Here is a 21518-nt window from a genome sequence, read left to right as displayed (position 1 = left end):
TTACAAAACACTTCACAGTGTTCATGAGACAGAAATAAGGAGCCCATCAAAAGCCTTGCACTCAGTAGCACAGAACTTCAGGAGGCTGGAGAGTAAACGGGGGAGAGATTGCTGGGCAAGGGAGCAACAATCAGCCAGCCTGGGTTTTCCTGCAGGAAATCTCAATGTACCGACCTTGGGGAACCATCAGGTTTTAAAGAGTTAGAAGCAATTTTGGCTGTGCTGAAAGAGTCTACTGAAACCAGAAAAGCCATCTTCTCCTGAAAGCTGTGTCTCCTGGAGAGCATGTGGAACAGGGAGGTTCATCGGGAGGAGTCTGAGGAGTGGAAAGAGACACAAAAGTCACAGGATGGGCAAGCAAAAAAGGTGAAAACAGAAGTGCCTCCTTTGCCTCATTGCTAGTTTCCAGTCATAATTACATTATAAAAGGAAGCCTTTTGTGTGGGAAAACATACCGTCCAGCTGATCTCCATTCTATCAGGGCACAGCTTATCCATAAGGAGAGGAAAAAGGTGAAGGGAAAAGATTAAAGGAAATGATTTTCAATTTTAAGCACACTCTTAACATGATAGAAAGGAATAGTAAGAAGAGCTGAAATAGTAAGAACACTCAGGATCTAGGAGAGATGCCTTGGCTGAAGGTCCTGCAGTGTTTTCCATATTTGTCTGCTTTATTTTTAAACACCCAGAGCCTTTGCTTGATCAACACTTCCTTGTAAAAGAAGGAACCAGAGGAGGAGTGAGGGGCTGTAGGGAGATAGGCAAATGAGGGTGGAAACTGATGATCTTCCCAGCCATGAAAGTCAAAATTCCTACTTGAAACTGAATCCTCCTGAAGCACTACAGCGGTATGGGGGGAAAAGAGAAGGGAAGGAAAGAAAGAAGATTTATTACTTAAGTAGAACTGAAATTCTGATGAGAAAAAGGACTGTTCAATCCATGCCCGAATATCAACAGCAGATCCAAAACTGGGTTTGTCATATTGCCCTCTCCTTTGCCTGTATTAAAATAATTATATATATGTATATATTCACACATACAGACAGGGGAGGTGGTTGGAGTTTTTAAAGAGGGGGGAAAAAAGCCACTGAAGTCCCTTGATCTTATGAAGCCCTGAACTCTTATATTCCATTTATAGCTCGAGCTGGAATGACATCCCCCTTGATTAGCAAGCTGTCCAATCCAGCTGGATGGGTCAGGACTGTACGAGGCACTAAGTGAAATATATATATGCCCTTATAGAGTTTAACACATTGGGTCCACCTCCAGGGCACAGGCTGTAGCTCATTCTGACCACTGCTCCTCTCCCAGGAATCACTTTTAAGGGTTTTTCAGGGTTTTTTGGGGGGGCACCTTTACTTTCAAGGTTAAGCAACACAAAATGGCACCAAAGAAGGACGTAAAGAAGCCAGCAGCAGCCCCAGCACCAGCACCCGCGCCAGCACCAGCACCCGCGCCAGCAGCACCCAAACAACCCGCAATCGACCTCAAGAGCATCAAGGTAAATGGATGAAAGTGTGCTGCTCATGGAGCCAAAGCCCTTCCAAAGGGGAAAGCTAGCAGAGTCCCAGCTAACAGAGACCTGCAGTGAAACATTGTGTGTGATTGGTTCCGGTCTGGGGACTGGAGTGAAATGAATGAGTAACCTCAGTGGATGGAGTTGTTGACCTGCCTGAGCTTTTGATTGTATTAGTAGCTGATGGGTGTAAGGCATGGCGCATGATTTAACACAAGAGGGAAACCTGATGATTTCCAAAGTATTTTGGAGTGTGGCCCTTAGAACTTTTTACCAAATCAGTATCAGTCTGACCTGTTTGGTAAAACTAAATATAAAAGAAAATTAAAAACAGCAACAACATCCCCATTCCCTGTTCCCCTTCCCCCCAGAAAAGGTGCATGAGGACAGGAAGGGGTTATTGAAATGTGAAGCACAATGTTTTCCCATAGCAGTGTACTAAAACCAAATCTTGTTGTGCAGTTTGCCCACAAATTCCTTCTCAAATTTTTGCTAGCACCTTATGACCTTTTAGTCATGTATTTCGAGGTCAGCACGGCTTATCTTTAAAAGCAGAAAGAAAACATTTAAGAGGAGGGAACCATTCAATGAATTAGGAGTTTTGCCTATTTTCATTTGCATTGTACAACAAACATTGGTTGGTCGAGACCATGAGCTGGAAAGCCATGAATGGAAGTGACTTCCTCTCACCTTTACAGATTTGCTCAGAATTTGTCATTTGCTGCAAAATGAAAGCAACAAAGAGTCTTTCGGAGTTTTCCCTCTGACTGTGCTTCCATTTGATCTCATGCTGTCTATAGCTCCGCATGCCAACCTGCATCTCTGGTTGTTGCCTTGACCCTTGGAAGAAAACTCCTCCATGTTGGGCAATTCTTTACTTCGGAAAGAGAAGCAGGAGGTTAAATGGTTAAAGAGATGAAGTCAGACCAGTTTCTCTGGGTAGGACTATAAATAGCTATTCTCCACCTACCTACCAAGCTGATTGGTCCTGGGACCTATCTGCTGAACTCTACATAAGGAATCATGCCTATTAAGGGGAAAAGAAGGAGTACAAAGACTCCTAATAGGACATACTCATTTTCATCTCTTGATGAATTCTGTTTCAGGTATCTTAATACATGTAGTCCCAGGATTATGACCCATTTAATGACTTTTCTTGAAGTTTAATTTTCACAATCAGTAGTCAGTGTTTTCCTGGAATAGTCTGTAGCTTCCCATGAGACAGAAGCTGAACCTGCTGGCAAAGTAAAACAAGTGCAAGAGGGGGGAAAAAGACACTTTGAAATACTTTGGGTGATCATAGTAAAGGCTATATAAAAAGCCCACTGGTTTCTTAGAATACCGTCTGAAAATCAGATCAGACCTCACATTTCACTCATCTCCAGAAATGAAAGGGAATGCAAGCTAGATTTCCTACTAAATAATTTAATGGGATTTTATAGCTTTCTATGGCCAGCTCATTAGGAGAAAATAGAATTTTCAACTCCAGTGATCCTATCTAATCTATCTTTACACAAATAGGTTTAATAGCACACTACCAGCTAAAAAAATGGCTGTCTGCAGTCTGAGACATCTCTGTTCACTCCTTTACCCAGACAGCTCTCTATAATGACAGGAAATGTAACCTGGTAGCACAGGTTTTGTCATAGTCAGACTGCTAAGGGAAGATAGCCTCCCTGAAGTCTCTTTCTTTTGAAAGCTAATATCATACAAAATATTTCCCTCTTTGGAAGGGAGGGAGGGAACTGGGCTTGTAAGGGAAAACTTGTCTTTTAACACTAACTGCAGCACATAAGCATTACTATTTCTATTTGTGAATAAGTGAAGATAAGTTCAAGGACAGGCTGGACAGGGCTTGGAGCAACCTGTTCCAGTGGAAGGTGTCCCTGACCGTGGCAGGGGGTTGGAGCTGGATGAGCTTTAAGGTCCCTTTCAACCAAAACCATTCTGTGACATGAGAAGCACGATGGAGGTTACAGTACTACTCTGCAATGCAGTGGGTGGCACAGCCTCCCGCCCCACATATTTATCACTACCAGATCTCTTTCTATAAGTATCTCCTCCACTCTCCATCATGCCCTTACCAGGCAAGGAGCAGGGTGCCTCAGAGCTGCTGCAGGAGTGAATGGACTTCCCCTGCTTCAGCAGGGGACTCTACCCAATCATGCTCTACACAACCATATGGCTGCAAGGTGATGCAGAAACCCACATCCCCTCTGTCCCTGATCCTCCTCTCACCTGAGACCCCACAATGGTCAAGGGCTGTCCAGGCAGACTGTGGCACCTCCAGTACTGGGCTCTTTGAGAGGCATGAGGAACAACCATAGTGCTTTCCACCTTGCCTTAGAGCAGGGGAGGGACTGGACAACCTCCCAAGGTCCCAAACAGCCAGCCTGTGTTATCCTTTTTCACTCTTTGGGAACTCAGGCAGTGAAGGGGAACAATGTCTTCTTGTAAGCCATTTCCTGGGAGATGTAGCAGAGCCTTAGCAGAGTCCCTTAATTAGCACTAATTAAACCTTCTGTTCAAACACCAAAATCTCAGCATGAGAAAAGGCATAGCACCACCTCCAGCAAACCTCTGGAGCCAGGGAGTACTCAAAGCTAAGCTTTTGATTGAGATTCAGTGAATGATCCTGTCCTGGGGCTCTTTGTGCTGATCTACCAGGTGTGGAGCCAGAGCCTCCAGCACTTTGAACAAGGGCATCAAGGGGCTCCCCTCCACTCTGCAGAGGAATTAGCAGCCATGCCAGAGCTTGCTACTGATGAGAGGTGACTGGGAATGCCAGGCTGCAGCACCAGGATGATCTAGGGAGTCACACAGCAGGCACACACACAGAAAGGCTCTGTTAGCTTTTATAAGGAGACATCCAACCCCCTTTTAGCTGTTACAGCTGGAGCACGCAAGGGTAGAGCTGCCTAATGAGGGTTTTACATTTGCCAGTGCACCTCATTTTAAATCAGCAGAGATCATAATATTCCCCAAAACAAACAAGAAGGTGGTTTACAAACATGGGCAGCCATTCTTCCAATGGTACTCCTCCATCTTCAAGGAATCTGATTTTGCGGGCCTTTCGAGGTGCACACTTTGAAAGTTAGGTGTCTTTTTCTTTCCTCTCTTAAGAAGTCTCAGGCTGTGTTCTTGCAAATACAGGCACCCCAAATTGCCTGTCACCAGCAGAAGTTGTGATAGGTCTTTTACCCTCTTCTGTTCTTTTTTCTCCACTTTAACCCAATTAAAGGAAATAGTTGGTAATTTGTTCATACTGATAGCAGCTGGTGTGGGATTTTCTATTTTTGAGCACCATCTATTGACTATAAAACTGAGTAACAGGAAGACCTAACTTAAGGATTCAAATATCTAAACTCAGCCCTTTCTCAGACTGCAACAAGCACAGGAAGAGGCATGGCAGGGTAGAAGAATTTGGTCTTAAATGAAGATGTAAAGACCCTTTTCTCCCCTACTCAAGAAATAACATAAAACTCAATCTGCTTTGCACGAACCTTTCTAGACCAAACTTACATCTTCAGTTTTCCTTATTACAAGCATGGCCTGGATTTAAGCAATAGATACAAAGATTAAAGATTAAATCACAACTGAGAAGCAAGAAACGGGGTAATGGATGTGTCTGAGCGTTACCACCAGGCACCAACTGCAACTGAAAGCAAAATGACTGTATGGTTCCTTTTAACTACAGAATTCTCGGGGTTCTCTTAAAACTGTAGCCAAGGACATTCCCCAAAAGACAGCTTATCTGCCATAACTTCCTTCTCCCACATAAGGCTGAGAAGAAACATTGAGTTGATGAACAGCATTACTATGGGTCTGTGTCTGCAATAACTGGGATGAGATGTCTCATGCTTGGTTTTCCAATTGAGGCAGTAGGAAATGGATAAATTTCATATTGCCCAAATTGGTTTAACTCTGTCCCTATCACCAACATGTTAAGTGTGTGTGGGGCGTTTAATGGGAAATCTAAGGGCCTTTCCCAGCACACACAACCTATCCTTGGATCGAGCCCAGGCTCCTAGCACTGTGATGTTTTGGTGCTGGAGATGTTGAGTGCAGTGCTCCTAGTCTTCTTCTCTGCACATGGTGCTCTGAACATATAGCACCCTGATGCGGTGTCACACCAGGCCCTCTACTTCAGCCTTTACACAAGGCTTCCCATGCTGGTGTTCACAAGACCAAAATGCCAGGACTCCATGGCCTACTGCTGATAAGCTACCTACATCTTTAGGGGAAAAATGATAAGAAGCTATGAACTAGTAAAGACTTACAAAGACCTTGTGTAACTGTGTGATGCATGCTGAAGCCTGCTGCATGGAAGCAAACCTGTGTGATTATTTGGTTCTAAATACAGAGCTCTTAAAGCAGTAGAAAGTGTTCCACCAAGTGTCCTTAATTCTTATGACATTCACTACTCAAGTAGGTCATCTCTGAACAGACATTACATTGGATATAACCAGAGAGAGAAACTCACTAAAATGCACTGACAGAAACCTTCTGGGCTGGAGGGCAAGCAGGGCTGCAAATGTCAGCTGGAGCACTTGCAGCTGCAAGACACTATTACACTGCAGACAAACTCCATGTGAAGTCGTGGTGTCAGAACAGGAATGGTAACAGCAGCTTTGCTCAGAGTGCTAAGGGCTTTCTTAGGAACTGGCAGGTTTTGCCCTGAACTTTTTGGCTCAGACCTTCGGATTATGCCTGATCTAGCTCCAGCAATGACTCCAGAAGGATCCCCTAGGACTCATATACCTGTTGCACAAGGTCACCAGTACCAAGTGCTCTTTCAGGTAGGAAGGGGACAAGGGCAAGCACAACTTAGCCTTAAGAAATGTAAAGGTGCCTATCTGATGCCATCCAGACCAGCTTCCTGCTACTGCTTTGATGACTGAGGTACAGCACCATTCAGGGTTCAACCCAGAGCAGAGCACCCCAGCCAACACCTTGCCCCCATGAATCTCACTACTGATACTAGACCTGCTTTGGTGGCAGTTGTTAAATCACTGCATGGGCAAGGCATGGCATGAAGGTATTCCAGGACAAGCAACCTGGACATCAGACTCAGCAACATACCAAGACATCCCTTCAGGTACTGCTGAAAACCAGAAGGAAAAGCAAACTGAACAGCCACCACTTAGTTTTCTTTACAAGGTTTCCAGAAGAACTTTGCCTCCTTTTCTTCCTAAACAAGGAATCCTTCCATTTATATATATACTACTATATATATGTCCATATATACAGGAGACACTTTATGTCTACTCACCTGAAAAATCATTTGGAAATGAATTGTTTGCAAGATCCATTCTTAGTAATTCACAGCTTTGGCAGCATTTTAAAACGTTACCTATAGGCTTTGGAGAGTCTGGGGAGCAGTAAACTTTCACGCAAAGAGTGGAATTTAAAGCAAACTAGAGAGTAACATTTCAAGAGCTCACAGAGTAATTTCAAGTGTTAACAGCAGTTATGTGGCAGAGCCTTTCTCCTATCAACTAATACATCAAAACAACCCCCCAATATATCTAAAACACTGTTTTAAGCCCCCTTGGAGCAGGGAGAGATTGTAACAGATAGTAACAAGATATCCAAGTTCATCTTACATAAGACAAGAAGGTGACTTAATTTAGCCAATGACAAGTAAAGAAAGAAGTTGTCTGTAAGGAGATATGAAACAACCAATCTGGAAATTCGCCCCACGTCACTGAGGCTTTATTACATCTTACACCCATTGCCAAAAAGCACTTTCACCGGGCTGATTTGCCACATAGCACTTAAATGTCAAGCAGCAGTAGCCTAAATACTGTTAGTACTCCAACACTGCCGCTGGGAGGCACGTTAAACCAACAAATCCCTTGGAGAGCGGGGCTCCAGAGCCTCGCGTTTCCTCTCACAGATACACATTGATACAAATCAAACCAACACTAAACAACCCTGTAAAAACAGACAAACTGGAAAGCTACATGGAATGCTTAGAAAAAAGGTCAAATTCATCTGCAGTTAAGTCCATTAAACGCAAGGAGTTTTGAACTCTTCTTATGGTATCTTGCATGTGCAATTTTCTCTCCTATATTAAAGGTGGTTGGTTTTACTCTTTCTTCAACTGTGCTGCCAGGCAGCTCTGTTCTCAAAACAGAGTTCTCTTTCTCAAGGGCATATCTGCTCCTAATATTTCTCTGCTTCATAAAAGACATAAGGCTAAATCCATCAGGCTGTTGATTCTTAAATGAGAAGTAGCCTCTCTTAGATCTGTGGCATCAATCACAAGAGCTATCAAACTGGGGTGAGGGACAGGGGAATCACAGCCTGCTTTGCAGAGGGCTTTGAGAGCTGTGTAATCCTGCACTTAGTGATGTCTACTAGAAAAGATGTGCAGCTGTATTCATCAAGGAGCAGGCACTAATGGTGAGTAGGTATCACATGAACTGCTGTAGGCACAATCCTACCTTATCTCCAGCCAAAAATAGAGAAATCCCACCAGTCCTGAACAGAAAGCTAAATATACAGTGAGTATCCTGGGGGACTCTCAGATTTTCCCCTCTCTGATTTTCCAAGGGATCTGATACGTACTTGGTCTCTTCTACAGAGAGAGTACTTTGAAATAGCCGGTGACTCTCTAAAATAATATTAAGATAATTCCCTTCTTTATATTCACCCAAAGGGTAACAAGGGGATGGAGCAGCTGAATGCTTTAAGTCCCAGCAGCATCTTTTCCCAAGGCTTTTCATCCTGGCTGGACACCTACATATTTACAGGGAGCACAAAGTGACTGTCACTCAGCAGTGCTGTATTAGTCTCATAGGTGAATAGGTGAGCACATCACCATGTTGCAAGGGTCAGGGCCCTAAGGCCCATGAACCAGTGATTTGTTGGGAAATTAGGAACTTTGGTAATAATTTGGAAATAAAGATGTGTGTGGATTGGGTCTTCTGCTTAGCCGTCAATAGCAAGTTGCATACAACCCTATTCACCCCACCCTATATAACTGGGACCTGGTCAAAATGTTTCTATCAAGCAACAAGATGACTAAAAGGTGGTCATATATTCTACAGGGAAAAGCCTTATTCTTAAAACACAACAACAAAAAGCCTTAATCACAAAACTCCCAACCCAAATATACCCCCCTTTGGTGATAACCTTCAGGATAATAACTTTGCCCATAAACAAGGGCTAAGCCAAGTTAGAGAACTCCAGGTCATTGTGGTCTTTCCACATGTTGCAGCTCCTTCAACCTTTCATTATTCCTCTGTGGGAGGTGCATTCTTTTCTTGTAAAGCCAAACTCCCTAAACTTTCAACATCTGCCCTGAAGCCCCAAGACACATTCTCTGATAATGCAGAGGCCATTGCCAAGACTAAAACAGATCAGATCACTGAAGAATACTTCTTTCTGTCTCTTGAAGCCCATGAGAGCTCCTTAGAGAATAAGAAATCCTACCTTTAGTTTCTTTTAAGACTGAAATATTTTCTATACCGTGGCCTTACTCAAAGCAAGTAGCATTTTCAGCACCCAACAGACTCTATTGGCTTAAAGCAAGGTGGTTCTTAATTCAAGTGAATGCAACATGCCCATGTTAGAATATTTCTCCCCAGTAAAACTCTTGTGAGGTTTTATCCAGACTCAGTCATAAAAGGCTCATGTGGTGTATTAGTATTTCATCTAAATTCTGAGCCAAAGTCTCACAGTTTACTGTGGACTTCTCTCAATCTATACATATTTGATAGCCCATTCAAGCCACATGGCTAATCCAGGTATCAGTTTTCTATGCCTAAGCCAAACACACCCAAACTATTTTCTGCTTGGCATCTGAAGTCCTCTGGGACAAGTTTTGCTGTAGCCAATCATAAAGATTACCCCGAAGGAAAAAAAAATTGAAGAAAATTGTTCTAAGTTTTCCTTAATTTTATATATATATATTTAGTTTAAATCCTGTTTTCAGGGGAATATTTCCCAGTAGCAGCACTGGGGAGGCAAGAGCCTGAGGGCAGGAGGAAAATTCCACCAAAGGCAACACACTGAACTGACCCAGGCAACATTTCAGCTCTGCCAAAGTCTTTAGAAAGTTCTTCTATTAATGCAGTGGGACTGATGGCCAAGATCCATATTAGCTTTCTCACTGAGTTCCAGTCAGTGTTAACCAGGTGGTCTGCACTGTGTTAACTTAACCTATGTTAGCCAATTCAGACAAAAGCATCAACCCCCTCTTCCATACAACCACACTTGGTCACAGCTAAGCTTTGTTCTCAATACATACTTGGTCCCACAAGTTAACAGATTACAAATAGCAGAAAACACACACTTGCACATTGGCAGTAGAGCAGTTTTCCCTATTCAGCATATTTTCTAACTATTTCTCAAAAATGCAACTAAATCTGTTGGTTCAGAATGTTTCCCAGCTAAAATGCTGAGCTTTGAGAGCTCTTTGCAGTTGTATCTTTAGTTTTTAAAATAGCAGGTAGGAAGTTTAGGTCTCAAATCCAACTAAATATTTTCACTTTAATTGTTTGGTTTAAAAACAACCAAACCAAACCAGCGCTTGGGTTTGATTCTCACTCTCAGAGCCCTCAATATACTGCAAAGAGACATTTACAAACATTATGCTTATCTTCAGGGTAATGAAGTGAGCTACAGGAGAAAATGCCCCTCACTAATTTCATTTTGTCATTAGAAAACCCGGAGCAGGGAATGCTCAACAAAACAAATCAACAGAATTTAGAGAGGGGATTTCAATTTTCAACAGGGAGTGTGTTGTTGTCCCACAACCATTCCAACCCCAGCTCCATGACACACTTGACCCAGCTGAGGTGACAGGAAAAGGAAGAAGTTTGGGGCAAGGTTTTTGAAGCTATTTACAATGTCTCACAGCATCAATTCAGAGATTTGACCTGGGCCTTGGAGGATGCTACATGGTGGGACTAGGTCTTTGCTACCAAAGAAAGTGCAACCTCTACCTCCTGGAATCTACTTAGAAACTCACCATTTATAGTTCTACCATGGCCCCTTCACTCTGCAACTCCTCACCCCACCATGAATAGTAATCCTCCCAGTTCGCAAAGCTTTTGGGGGTCTTAGCTCCTATCACGGTTTCTCCCTTGCCTCCACATCACAAAAACCTCAGCAATATCTACTCTCACCACACCAGTGAGCTCTGAAGCTGGCATGCTGGTGCCTTGCCTAACCTCAGCCCTAGAAGAAGTGTCCTAGAGAGCACAGGCTCTCTCAGCACTCTGCAGGGTACCTCTACACATCAGCTGCTAACCTCTGGCAACAGCTGGGTCCAAAATTGGATAAATTCTGCCTTAAAAAACGTTCAAGCTTTGGAAAATAGGACAATGCAGCCAGTGCAGATGAAAAGCTTCACAGCTGGACACCACCTCCATCAACAGGTTAATATTCTGTTCAATGCCAACAACTGGATCACACTGAGCAGATAAGCAGCAGCACTACTCATCTAACACTGAGCACTGCATTAACATCTGAGGGCTTGAGCAAAGTTCAGCAAAGGTATGAGGACCATCCAGCTGCATCTAATACAACCTGCAAGCCATGTGTAAAAACAGTCAGCTGGACAAACACATGGCACCTCTCACCTTCTACTCTCCTTGCTCTCTGACTTTATAGCTTATTGGAGAAATAAGAGTCCTTCCCTGGAAGGAAGTCTTGGTAGGTCTGGACAAGGAATACCTCCCCTTGAGAGTATGGATCCAGAAACTGCTGACCTGAATAAAACTTACTGCTTGCTACTCCCTGCCCCTCTCCAGCCTTCTAAAAATAGCCATCATCAGATGTCCATCAAGACATGGAGCCTTCTGTCACTTTGCCCTAAGAAAGCTAAAGAACTCGCCAAGGGGAGGGACTGCTTCCTTCTGACACCTAATCCAGGCAATGCCGTCAGTGCCACTGGATAAATAAGGGGAAGAAAGGCCAGGAAAGCAGGACCACTCTCAAGACCTCTCAGCTAATCCCTCCTGCCTGTCTGCTGCTCTGCTTTTCCAACTCAACCATGGTGGGTCCACTGGAAAGCTAATGGTTAGCAGCGAGCCAGTGTATTTTACCTAAGTAAATCAGGCTTCTTGCTCAAGGTAGTTCTGGGCGGGGGGGGGGGAAGGACAGACCAGAAGACAGCTTAGGTTTGCTTGGCTTTCCTCCTTAAACTTAAAGGGCTATGCAAGGTTCTCCAGTTAGTCTCAAGTTCTGCACCAGGCAGTGGTAACTGTGCAGCTCCTATAGCTTCAGACAGGAGGGTTACAATTTGCTACTGCTGTCTGCTAAGCATTTTAGTTTAGTTCTGAGATCAGATGCAACCTGCTAAAGTGGCAAAGGAACAGAGTAATATTTAATATAAGAAAATATAATTTTTAGTACTTTATGTTACAATTTACTGTCAAAAAGTAATCTGAAACACAAACTTCAAAGGATTGGTTTAATTGCTATGTTCATGTAAAAAAACCAAGCTGCTTGTTAAGCAATACTGCTTCAAACAGTCTTAATGAAACGGGTCTATGATAAAACAGTAAAGGACCTGATTAGTGACTTCTTTGTTAACTACAAGACTTTAGACTTTTGCTGCTTCTAGCCACAACTCTGGCTTGCCCTGGGATGCAGATTTTAATGTAATCTTTAAAGACAGACCTGGTGATGTATTTTTACAAGGGAAGTTGCTGGCTTAGGTTGCTATGGCCTCATTAGACCAAGCAAGACAGATGTGAGCACTCAACTGCTCTGTGCTATTTGCTTTCTCTCAGTGCATTTTCAGCAGTACTAGTTCTCTTTTCTCTCTTTTTCTTCCCAACTGCAGTCCTTCACTCCTGACCAAATTAACGGTAAGTGAAATAAAAGTTAAACTTTAACATGGGGAAGGAGGGGGTATATAATGGCCACCAAATGCTAAATATTCACTAGCCTTAACAGCTCTGTTGCTATCTGCATTACTTCTGCGCATCTGAGAGACCCATTTTTGCTGTTTTGGAAGATGACTCATGGATTGAGCTGGATGTTTTAGGAAACAAACAGGTTCTCCCCCAGCCCCCCCCTCCTAAGCTATTTTTTTGTGATTGATTTCCTTCCAACAGATCGAGTTCTCCAAGGAGCAACAGGATGGTAAGTTACAAGAGAGCTGATTTGTTTTACACATATGTGGGTTCAGAGAGCAGCTACAAGCTCAGACGCTCAACCTTTATGAAGGGATGAGCTAGGACTTCAGCTGCTATAAATCACCACACTCCTGACTTCAGAGGAGCAGTGCTGACTTACGCTGAACAAGAATGTGACTGTAGATTTACATATCGTTTATCTAGGTGCTTAGATGTTGCCTAAGCTGAGAAGTTTATGCCATGTTACCAGCTTTACCTACTAAACATTTTTCAGTTGTGCTCCTGTACTGGCCATTCACAAGGATGCTGACAACAAGTCTTGCATTTGGAAGTCACAGTGGGAATAGGCAGATGAAGGACAGGAGGAGGGAGTGGGCTGAAAACTTAACCTAGCTGCAATGACACTGCAATTTTACATGAACAGAAGATGCAAGAGGCGTATATGTCATTTTTACCAGAAGGTGTTGTGGAAGGAAGGAACAAGGGCTGCTTTACTGTGAATACATTCACATGGGAATAGTTAGCAAATAAGTGACGTGTAAACTGTTATTTACGAACATGGTGTGGGTATGATGTAATTCTTGAGCATCTTGCTATATTCTCTGCTTCACCAGCAAGTTACAAAATGGTTTTTAAATCTGCTAGAAAGAGACTGAAAATTGTGGCATGAACAAAAATCCCCACTGAAGCTCTGGAAATCTATGCTGGAGTGTTTCAAATATTCCAAGAGATGCATTTAGGCTATATTAAATACTACAGGTTTTAAAGAAATGTCACAAATTCAGTAGCTAAAATAGTAGACTTCTCACTGTGAACAAAGTACTTAGAAAGGAAGATACAGGGATTTACTAGAAATCCAGAGGGAGAGGAATAGCTAGAAGCAGGTCTTAAGGGAGAGACCTAAACTTTCTGAACACCAGCCTGCTCTGGATTACACTATCAAAGCAATAAAGGACAGGCATAGTGCAGTAAGTGAGACTGGAAATGTTTCTCTTCCTGCAGTCTGAACACTCCCGGTCACAAAAAAAAGATCACTTGGACTCTTCCTCACTTTTTAATTTCAAAACTTTTACCAAAGGGTTGGAAGAGTTCATGGAAAAATGACATCAACTCCAAGCTGCTGGCATTTGTAACAGAATTAAAAGACTTTGTTCAGCTTCCCTACATATTTCAGTTCATCCAGCTGCTGTAATGCTGGGGTAACTGATCCAAGCAGCAGAGCAATTAAAGCTATTTGAGAGGGAGAATTTCCCAGGAAAAGGGATGTCCCATCCTCCATAACTATTTTCATCCACACAGGCTGATGCACCAGCAGCTGGGTGGTACCCTCCTCAGAGAGGGATTTGAGACATGCTTATTCCAGCAGAGGTATAAACTAGGAATAGATATATATATGTACACATACATATACACACCACTCAAAACTAAAAAGATAAACCCCACAGCAAAGATAAGTCAGTGAAATGCATGCCTGAGACACAAAAATAAAATCAGGCCTTTTCTCCTAGTGTTCAGAACCCAGTAAAGATAAAACTCCACAGGCTTTACAAACAAGAGAAACTCTCCTGATGGCTTTGCTAATAGCAAACTGGCATTGTTTTATACCTCAGTCTGGCTAAATGTCATTAATGCACCGAATGAAAGATGGGACCATACAGTATAAATCACTATAGCTCTATCGACCTCAGCTGCTAGAGCAGGCGGTGATATTAAGCTGATATATTGTAAGGGGAAGCTCCAAACAGGTCCAGAAGGCCTTGATTTCATACCCTGCAATAAAAGCTGTAAGGGGAGAGGGTTCACAGTAAAGGGTTATAGGTCTCTCACATCAGACAGTAAGAGGATTAGTTTCAGATGTATTAGATTACAGCCTAGCAGGCCAACATTGTGTATCAGCAGCTTTACTGGTGTCAGCAACTCCCCCACTAAGGCAGTAGGTAGGTATATGGATGGCTAAAGCAAGAGTCTAAATACCTCTGCATCACCTGTCCCCAGCACAAGATGAATGAAGACACGATTTGAAATGTGGTTTATTGCTTCTAAACATGCCTCAAGGCAAAAAGAACATTCTACCTACACAAGCTGTGAAACACAAAGCCTGTCTAGCTACTGGAAGCACATCACGACCACAGGAAAGACATTTCACTTGGTTTACTTGGAGCTAAAACACAGCATTGTCAGATACTGTAGTGCAGAAAAGATCAACAGCAGTCTTGAGATGCTCTTGACATATGAGGCTCAAGGATGCTTTTTCAGCTGGACCCTGGGCTTTTTCCCCCCTTAAGCATATTTCTTTATTCATAGCAACAAACATAGTAAGGTGATTAACATGGAGCTTTGCAACAGAAGATGAAGACTGGCAATGCGATGAGGCAACCGCCTGGGCTGATTTTTGTAGTAGAAATGTTTGTACCCCAATTCCTTGGTCAGCAGCAAGGGGGAAATAAGTGAAGGCTGATCACTTGGCAGCACTGAAAGAAGCAGTGTCAACGTGTACATACTGGAAATGCACTGGAATAAGGCACCACACAAGTATTACCACTGGAAAAGCCGGGTATTTGTGCATCTGTAAGAAGCAGGGACGGACTGCAAAGAGCAGAGAAGAGAGGGAATAAACATGGGCAGAAATGCCATTGTAAAGCAACTTCAAAGGAACACAAAAGTAGAAGCATTTGAAATCCACCTTCTTGTTTCCCATTAGCACTGTGTAGTTGAAATACTGGGACTGCAGGTAGGACTCATCAAAACAGCCAGATGTTTTGCACCGCAAGGTGCTTTGACAGAAAAATCCCAGTCTTTGCTGAGGTACCTTCTGCTGCTGTGTCATGCAAAGACACCTGCCCTTGAATGGCAGTGTCTGCAGAAAGCTTATCTTACCCAATGCTTGAAATAACCACAGGGTCAATCAGAAAGCTATTGATAGCTATTAGAGCCAGGAAAGCCACGAAATGTAGATATAAAAGTTTAAAAATAGTGAAACCAAAATGTCAGAGGGGAGGAGTTTTTCTTGGGATTGTGGGCCAAGGGTTCCCTTGGTTAACTCCCCTGGAGCTGGTGGAACAGTGCCAGGAGACAACAGGCTCACATCTTTGTCAATACAACTTGTCAATAGGCAGCTGCCAGGCTCAGTTTAACCATTGCTCTTCCCTTGCAGACTTCAAGGAGGCCTTCCTCCTCTTTGACAGGACTGGTGATGCCAAGATCACCCTGAGCCAGGTTGGTGATATCATCCGGGCGCTGGGGCAGAACCCTACAAATGCCGAGATCAACAAGATTCTGGGGAACCCCAGCAAAGAGGGTAAGTACCCTATAGTCTCTCCTGGGCCCTTCCTGGGGCTGGGAAACTGTCATTAGGCAACATCAGCAGTCACAGCAGAAGGGAGATCTTTTGCTCTGAAAGGGAGTGGAAATACTCTAGTTTCTTTTGAAGAGGTTGAAGTCCATGCTCACAAGGAGGAAAACCTCCTTCAGATGTACAGAAGTCCCTGTAGGGACCATTTTGGTGCCAACCTGATGTAGGTGCACAAGGTCCATTTATGCCCCAGCCCTTGCTAAGTCCATTTCCAATAGCTGAGATTCTTCACATGCTTCTAATGCAGGATCTTCTGCATGAGCCAAGACATGTCCTGAAACTGGAAACCCATCCATAAATTTCTGCTTGCTGAGGTGGTCTGCTCAAAGCTCACACAAACCAGGGCATGCTGAGGCATACGCTGGCCATATATATAGCAGTCATTTTCCATTTCTCCTCTCCTCTCTTAGAGACAAAAGAAATGGTAAAAAACTCTGGTTGCCTCCTAACAAGGACTTAGTGCAAGTGATTCCTGATTTCAATCATGCTGAACTACACTAAGATAGGCTAAATTATATCAAAACCTCAGGCCTAGTAAAGGCAGCTCTGAGGAACCATTCAGAAGCACTGAGTTAAGCATTAGCAAAAGCAGGAAGCACTGAACAGAGGACTAACACAGAGGTGAGACCATGACAACACTTTAGGTGACTACAGCAATAACTGTCAGTGATTTTGATGTAGCTGAGCAGCAAAATGGTTCCTGTAACAACTGTATATTCAAAAATCTCTTGCATATTTCCACCTATTATATTCCATTGCTGCCCAGATGAAGGCTGATCTTTGCAAAGATCCAGGAGAAAGAAAATAAAAATTAAAAAGAGAAAAATAGAGATCGTTTTATTTGACAGCCTTGCTCCAATAAAAAGCCTTTGGGGAAGGCCTCACCATGGACAGCTTCCGGCTCTTAAGAACAAAGGGGTTAGATGCACTGGGCTTGCAAGTCTTGAAACCACCACACTGAACATGTCAGTAGTAAATCTGGACACCACCCCTACTGGACATTCATATTTTCAATTAGTTTATGCTAATAGTCTCTATGCTCTTATGCTAATAGTCTTTGCTACCACATCCAAGAGGCCTTGAAGAGGTCACTAACATGCCAGCAACCTCAGGGGCTCATCTCAATTGTCCACCCCACTCTCTACTTTTTCCCCCACTGTTTGGGCTCAAGATTTCTGGTTTATTGTATTCTGTAGTTCCCCCATTCATAAAATCCTTTCAAAGATCAACTCAGCCAGCTAGTTTCATTTCTGAAAGAGAAATACAATGTCCGTGTAAGCATACAAAGTTATATGAGAAGAGCACTGGAGCAAGTACGTGAAAAAGCAGATGGATGTGAAAACTAAATCCCATAAGAGAGAATGCAGGTTTTGCAAAGGAACTGCCAAATCCCCAGGCAAAGACTAAAGGACAGAAAGAGGTGTGCAAATGAGGTGGGCGGCTCTCCCACATTTCAGGGCAAATATGCCAAAAGAACACACTAGAAGTGTCTAGCATGTAGCAACTAATGCTTTCTTTCCAGAGATGAATGCCAAGAAAATCACTTTTGAGGAGTTCCTGCCCATGTTGCAAGCAGCTGCTAACAACAAGGAACAGGGTACCTATGAAGACTTCGTTGAAGGTCTGCGTGTCTTCGACAAGGAAGGCAATGGCACAGTCATGGGGGCTGAGCTTCGTCACGTACTGGCTACTCTGGGTAAGGGATTATCTTCTCTACAAGCACTTTAAAAACTGCTTCTGTTAGATGGTGTGAGGGAGAAAGGATGTTCTAACCAGTTTGGAGAGGTAGGACACTACAAAGCCAAACAAAACTGAGTTTCCTAACTGGTAACCCATAAAGAAAGCAAACACAAAACCCAGTAGAAAGCCCAAAGGAAAAGGCTTCAGAGGAAGTACTGAGTGCTCATTATATAAAGAATAGGGAGAAAAGTCTCTATACCTAAGGGACATAACACACGTGGACAAAGGTAGAGGATTTGCTGCATAATTCCTTTACTCTGGAGGAATAATTGGAATGCCTGTGTCTATATGCATATGTAAAACTGCTACTGAAAGTTAAAACTACTAACACTCAGTTCATGTATACGTTTTTTTGATACTAACTCAGGAAATAAGGAAAGCCTCTGGAAAACCTGTAGGTTTCAGTTGTCTGTGGAAGAATTAACAGAGGTCTCTCAACTCTCCAGGTGAGAGGATGACAGAAGAGGAAGTAGATGAACTCATGAAAGGTCAGGAAGACTCCAACGGCTGCATCAACTACGAGGGTAGGTGCAAGAGCTCAACACCCTCTCATCCTACATTTCTTCTTTCTCTCACAGAGCGTCATTGCAGTTTGCTTTTAGCTTCTCAGGCAAATATACACAACTACAGCCGAGTTAGGTTGAAAGGCTTATGCGTGGAAATGACTGTTACAACATGCTTAGCCTGCAGTCACACCACTCAAAGGACTAGATTCAGTCACAAAGAAGGCTACTTTCATCAACACTGTACCTCTAAACTCTCTGACCTTCTGTAAAGCAGTTGCAGTGACTGGAACCAACCTTATACCTAATGCTTAGAAAAAGTGCTCTATTCATCATAGATTTAGTCTTACCACACTGAAACAGGAAGAGAATATGTTTTTACAATAAACACTACCCTTAGAACTTTCTGTCACATTGTTGGGTCAAATATGATCAGGAACATGTGTTTTTAATGCCATCAGCTCAGGAACAGCGTTATTTTTAAAGGTATTTCCCAAATTAACATTTGCTGCTCCTTCTAACTAGCATATCTGTATTTTCCCCACAGCATTTGTAAAGCACATCTTGTCTGTCTAAGTGGACTTCCTCAGATGCCGCATGGTATGTTCTTCTCATTTGCACACTTAACCTGCTCCGTTTGTTACGCTTAAAGCCTTCTACATGCCCATGGCCGAGTATAAGTTACAAAACCAACATGACACCTTCTCCCCAATAGCCCAAATAGAAGGAAATGAGACTGTTCTCTAAGAGCAAAGAAAACAGGCGTGCAGATCCCTAGGTCTTGTTCACAGCTCTGTAAGTGGTTGGAAACTGTGTTTAGTGGGTTTTTCAAACATACTCAAACTATAAAAAGAAATGCTCAGTTTATTCACAAGCATGGAAATGCTCACGCTTAAATACCACCCTAGATCTTGTCATCATAAAAAAATCAGAGTTTGAGCTGTGCAAACTGACAGCCTGAGATATTTATCCTATAAGTACCTTGAGATTTTGTGGTTTGCTTGGTTTTCTAAAGTAAATCAAAGCAACAGCTTCTGATAATGTTACAGAAATCTGTAACAAATTATGTAGCCTGGATACTTGTGTGAACTACTCAGAACAGCTCTTCAACAATCATCTGAAAGAGTATTTTAATAGGTACAATCAATAGCCAAAAGAGGGCTTCAAAAGTCCAATCATTTACCAGTTGTTCTACAAGCAGGAGGGAAAAAACACCTAAACAGAAACCCTCACACAACCTTGATATGCTGCTATTTTGTCCAAAGTAAAACCCAGCAGCCATCTTTAAAATGTCTGTGTGGTCTTATTTGACCTATTAGTTATTCTATCTCAAGACAAGATACATTGCCGACTCTCGTATGAAGCAACAAACATCTCAAAACAGAAATCAAGGACTCAGTTTGTCATTTTGCAAGTGTTTCTTCAGCCAGCTTCAAGTCCAACTCTCCCATTCCTTCCCAGAACAAGCCAGATTCAGGAAGACAAGAAGGCACTTGAGATCTGCCTGAAATTTGTGCTCAGTCTGTCACCACCAACATGGAAACTGAATAGAACTGGATAATATATGCCTCCAACCCCACCAGTTTCACCTGTGCATCCACAGGTATCACCTCTGGGTCATACACCTTCATTTTAAAAACATGAACTTTCACCAAGGCAAGCTGCCATTCAGGATCCATCCAGCCTGAGCATCTCTTTCCATGTTGTTTGCATTGAAACAATGGAATCTTTTGGAAAAAATAAAGCATCAATAAATCCCTGTGGTCATTTTGTGGCTATAAAGTACCTTTTTTCTTCTAAAGCTGCTCAAATGCACTCAGGACCTGATTTGTTTTCTCTGTATATTGTATTTCACAAAATAAAGTTTTATCAAAAAAAAGGGAAAAAGGAAAAGACAGACATCTCCAGGTCACTCTACTTAATCTGAATGAAAAGTGTTTTCTTTGGGGACTGGGAAGAGGACTAATTTGGGAACTACCACCCCTCCGTCAGCATTTAAAGTTTTAGGAGAAGGAGACCTGGTAGCTGGCGTCATAACAGCTCCCAGGGTGGCACCCTGTGCACCAGGCAAGACCCAGAACCAGCCAGGGTGGCCCATGGAAGAGATTTTTTTGGGTTTCCCAACAAAACATCCTCCAAAATGCTGTAACAGCAGGCCCACAGCACTACTAGGAAAGGATCCTAGCTACTGTGTCTGTTTACAGCTTTATGGACAACTAGAAAAAGCAGTCAGAGTTGCCAACCACCCCAAAGGGCTCTATCTGGAAACCAGCCCTGGGGCCATCACTCCCTGTGCCCATGGCACGAGGAGTCCAACTGCCTCTTCTCCAGTGACAGGGGAATAGCTATCACTCAGGGAAATCATTACCTACACACCCTAACCCTAAATGTAGCTCCTCTCTTTTCCTTAAGCGTTCCTGAAACTGCCTTAATCCCCATTCGAGTGTCAATTCTACTGCATTCCAATTTCACCTGAACTTACTATGCATGGGATAACCATAATTCAAGTTCCAGCAGGTGCAGCAGGGTGGCTGCCACCACAGCAAACTGCAGCCATTCAAACAGCAGCTTTCCTGAGACTTCCCCAAACCACCTCTCATTTAAACCCTCACCATGCTGGTAGCAAGGGCTAAATGAATCTCTGAATTATATCTGCCCAAAGCCTTATGCCAGCAGGTAGTTTACAGGGGCTTACGGCTGCCACATGCATATTGGGTAACACTTGATAGAAGTTGTTATTTAACCTCATCCTAAAAAGGCAGCCAAAATAAGTGAGAGACACATTAAAGCAAGTTATTTATAGGGTGTTTCTCAGGGGACTGCTAGACACCCTGCTGTTCCTCAACATATTGCCTACACACACACACACACACACACACACACACACCAGATCTCAGTTGCTGGGAAAGCAAACAAACAAAACTCAAAACATCTCACCATATATGCTGTCAGCCTTCTTTTTACACTGCTCTGTCACACTGCATTGCCATGAAGTCACAGAACCAGCCTAATCTGAGACTGGACACAGCCCTAAAGGAAAGGCTGAAATTTCCACTGTATTTTCCTTGCTGAAATCATAAGTTTCACTAATTTCCAAACTATTTGGGGCCCAAACCCTTAGCACAAGCAAAATGGGATGATTCCTCACCACTGCAGAAGTATACAGGTTGTTAAGCCACCCACCTGTAAAAGCTTACATTCAGGGGTAATATATTCAGACTGAAACAGGAGAAGTTCAGGTTGGATATAAGGAAGAAGCTCTTCCCTGTGAGGGTGCTGAGGCACTGGCACAGGATGCCCAGAGAAGCTGTG

At 43.1% G+C, this 21518-nt stretch overlaps 1 protein-coding gene across 2 annotated transcripts; it reads left to right on the top strand.

Annotated features, from left to right (window-relative positions):
• The first annotated feature begins 1380 nt into the window (after positions 1–1380).
• Positions 1381–19985, top strand: MYL1 (myosin light chain 1). 2 transcript variants are annotated; one of them, XM_065672739.1, is made up of 7 exons: positions 1381–1500; positions 12591–12618; positions 15766–15909; positions 17486–17659; positions 18150–18227; positions 18754–18806; positions 19668–19985. In XM_065672739.1, the coding sequence occupies exons 1-6, from the start codon at positions 1381–1383 to the stop codon at positions 18780–18782; spliced, it is 573 nt and encodes a 190-aa protein (XP_065528811.1). In that variant the 3' UTR covers positions 18783–18806; positions 19668–19985. The 2 variants fall into 2 exon arrangements, with proteins under 2 accessions (XP_065528811.1, XP_065528812.1); XM_065672740.1 differs by lacking the exons at positions 1381–1500; positions 12591–12618 and adding exons at positions 11464–11524; positions 12317–12341.
• Positions 19986–21518: the final 1533 nt, after the last annotated feature.

Source organism: Lathamus discolor, chromosome 3 (genome assembly GCF_037157495.1).
Source record: "Lathamus discolor isolate bLatDis1 chromosome 3, bLatDis1.hap1, whole genome shotgun sequence".
In the NCBI taxonomy this organism is placed as follows: Eukaryota; Metazoa; Chordata; class Aves; order Psittaciformes; family Psittacidae; genus Lathamus; species Lathamus discolor.
Note: the sequence above shows the minus strand (reverse complement) of the source record. Positions and strands in the feature narration are given on the sequence as shown.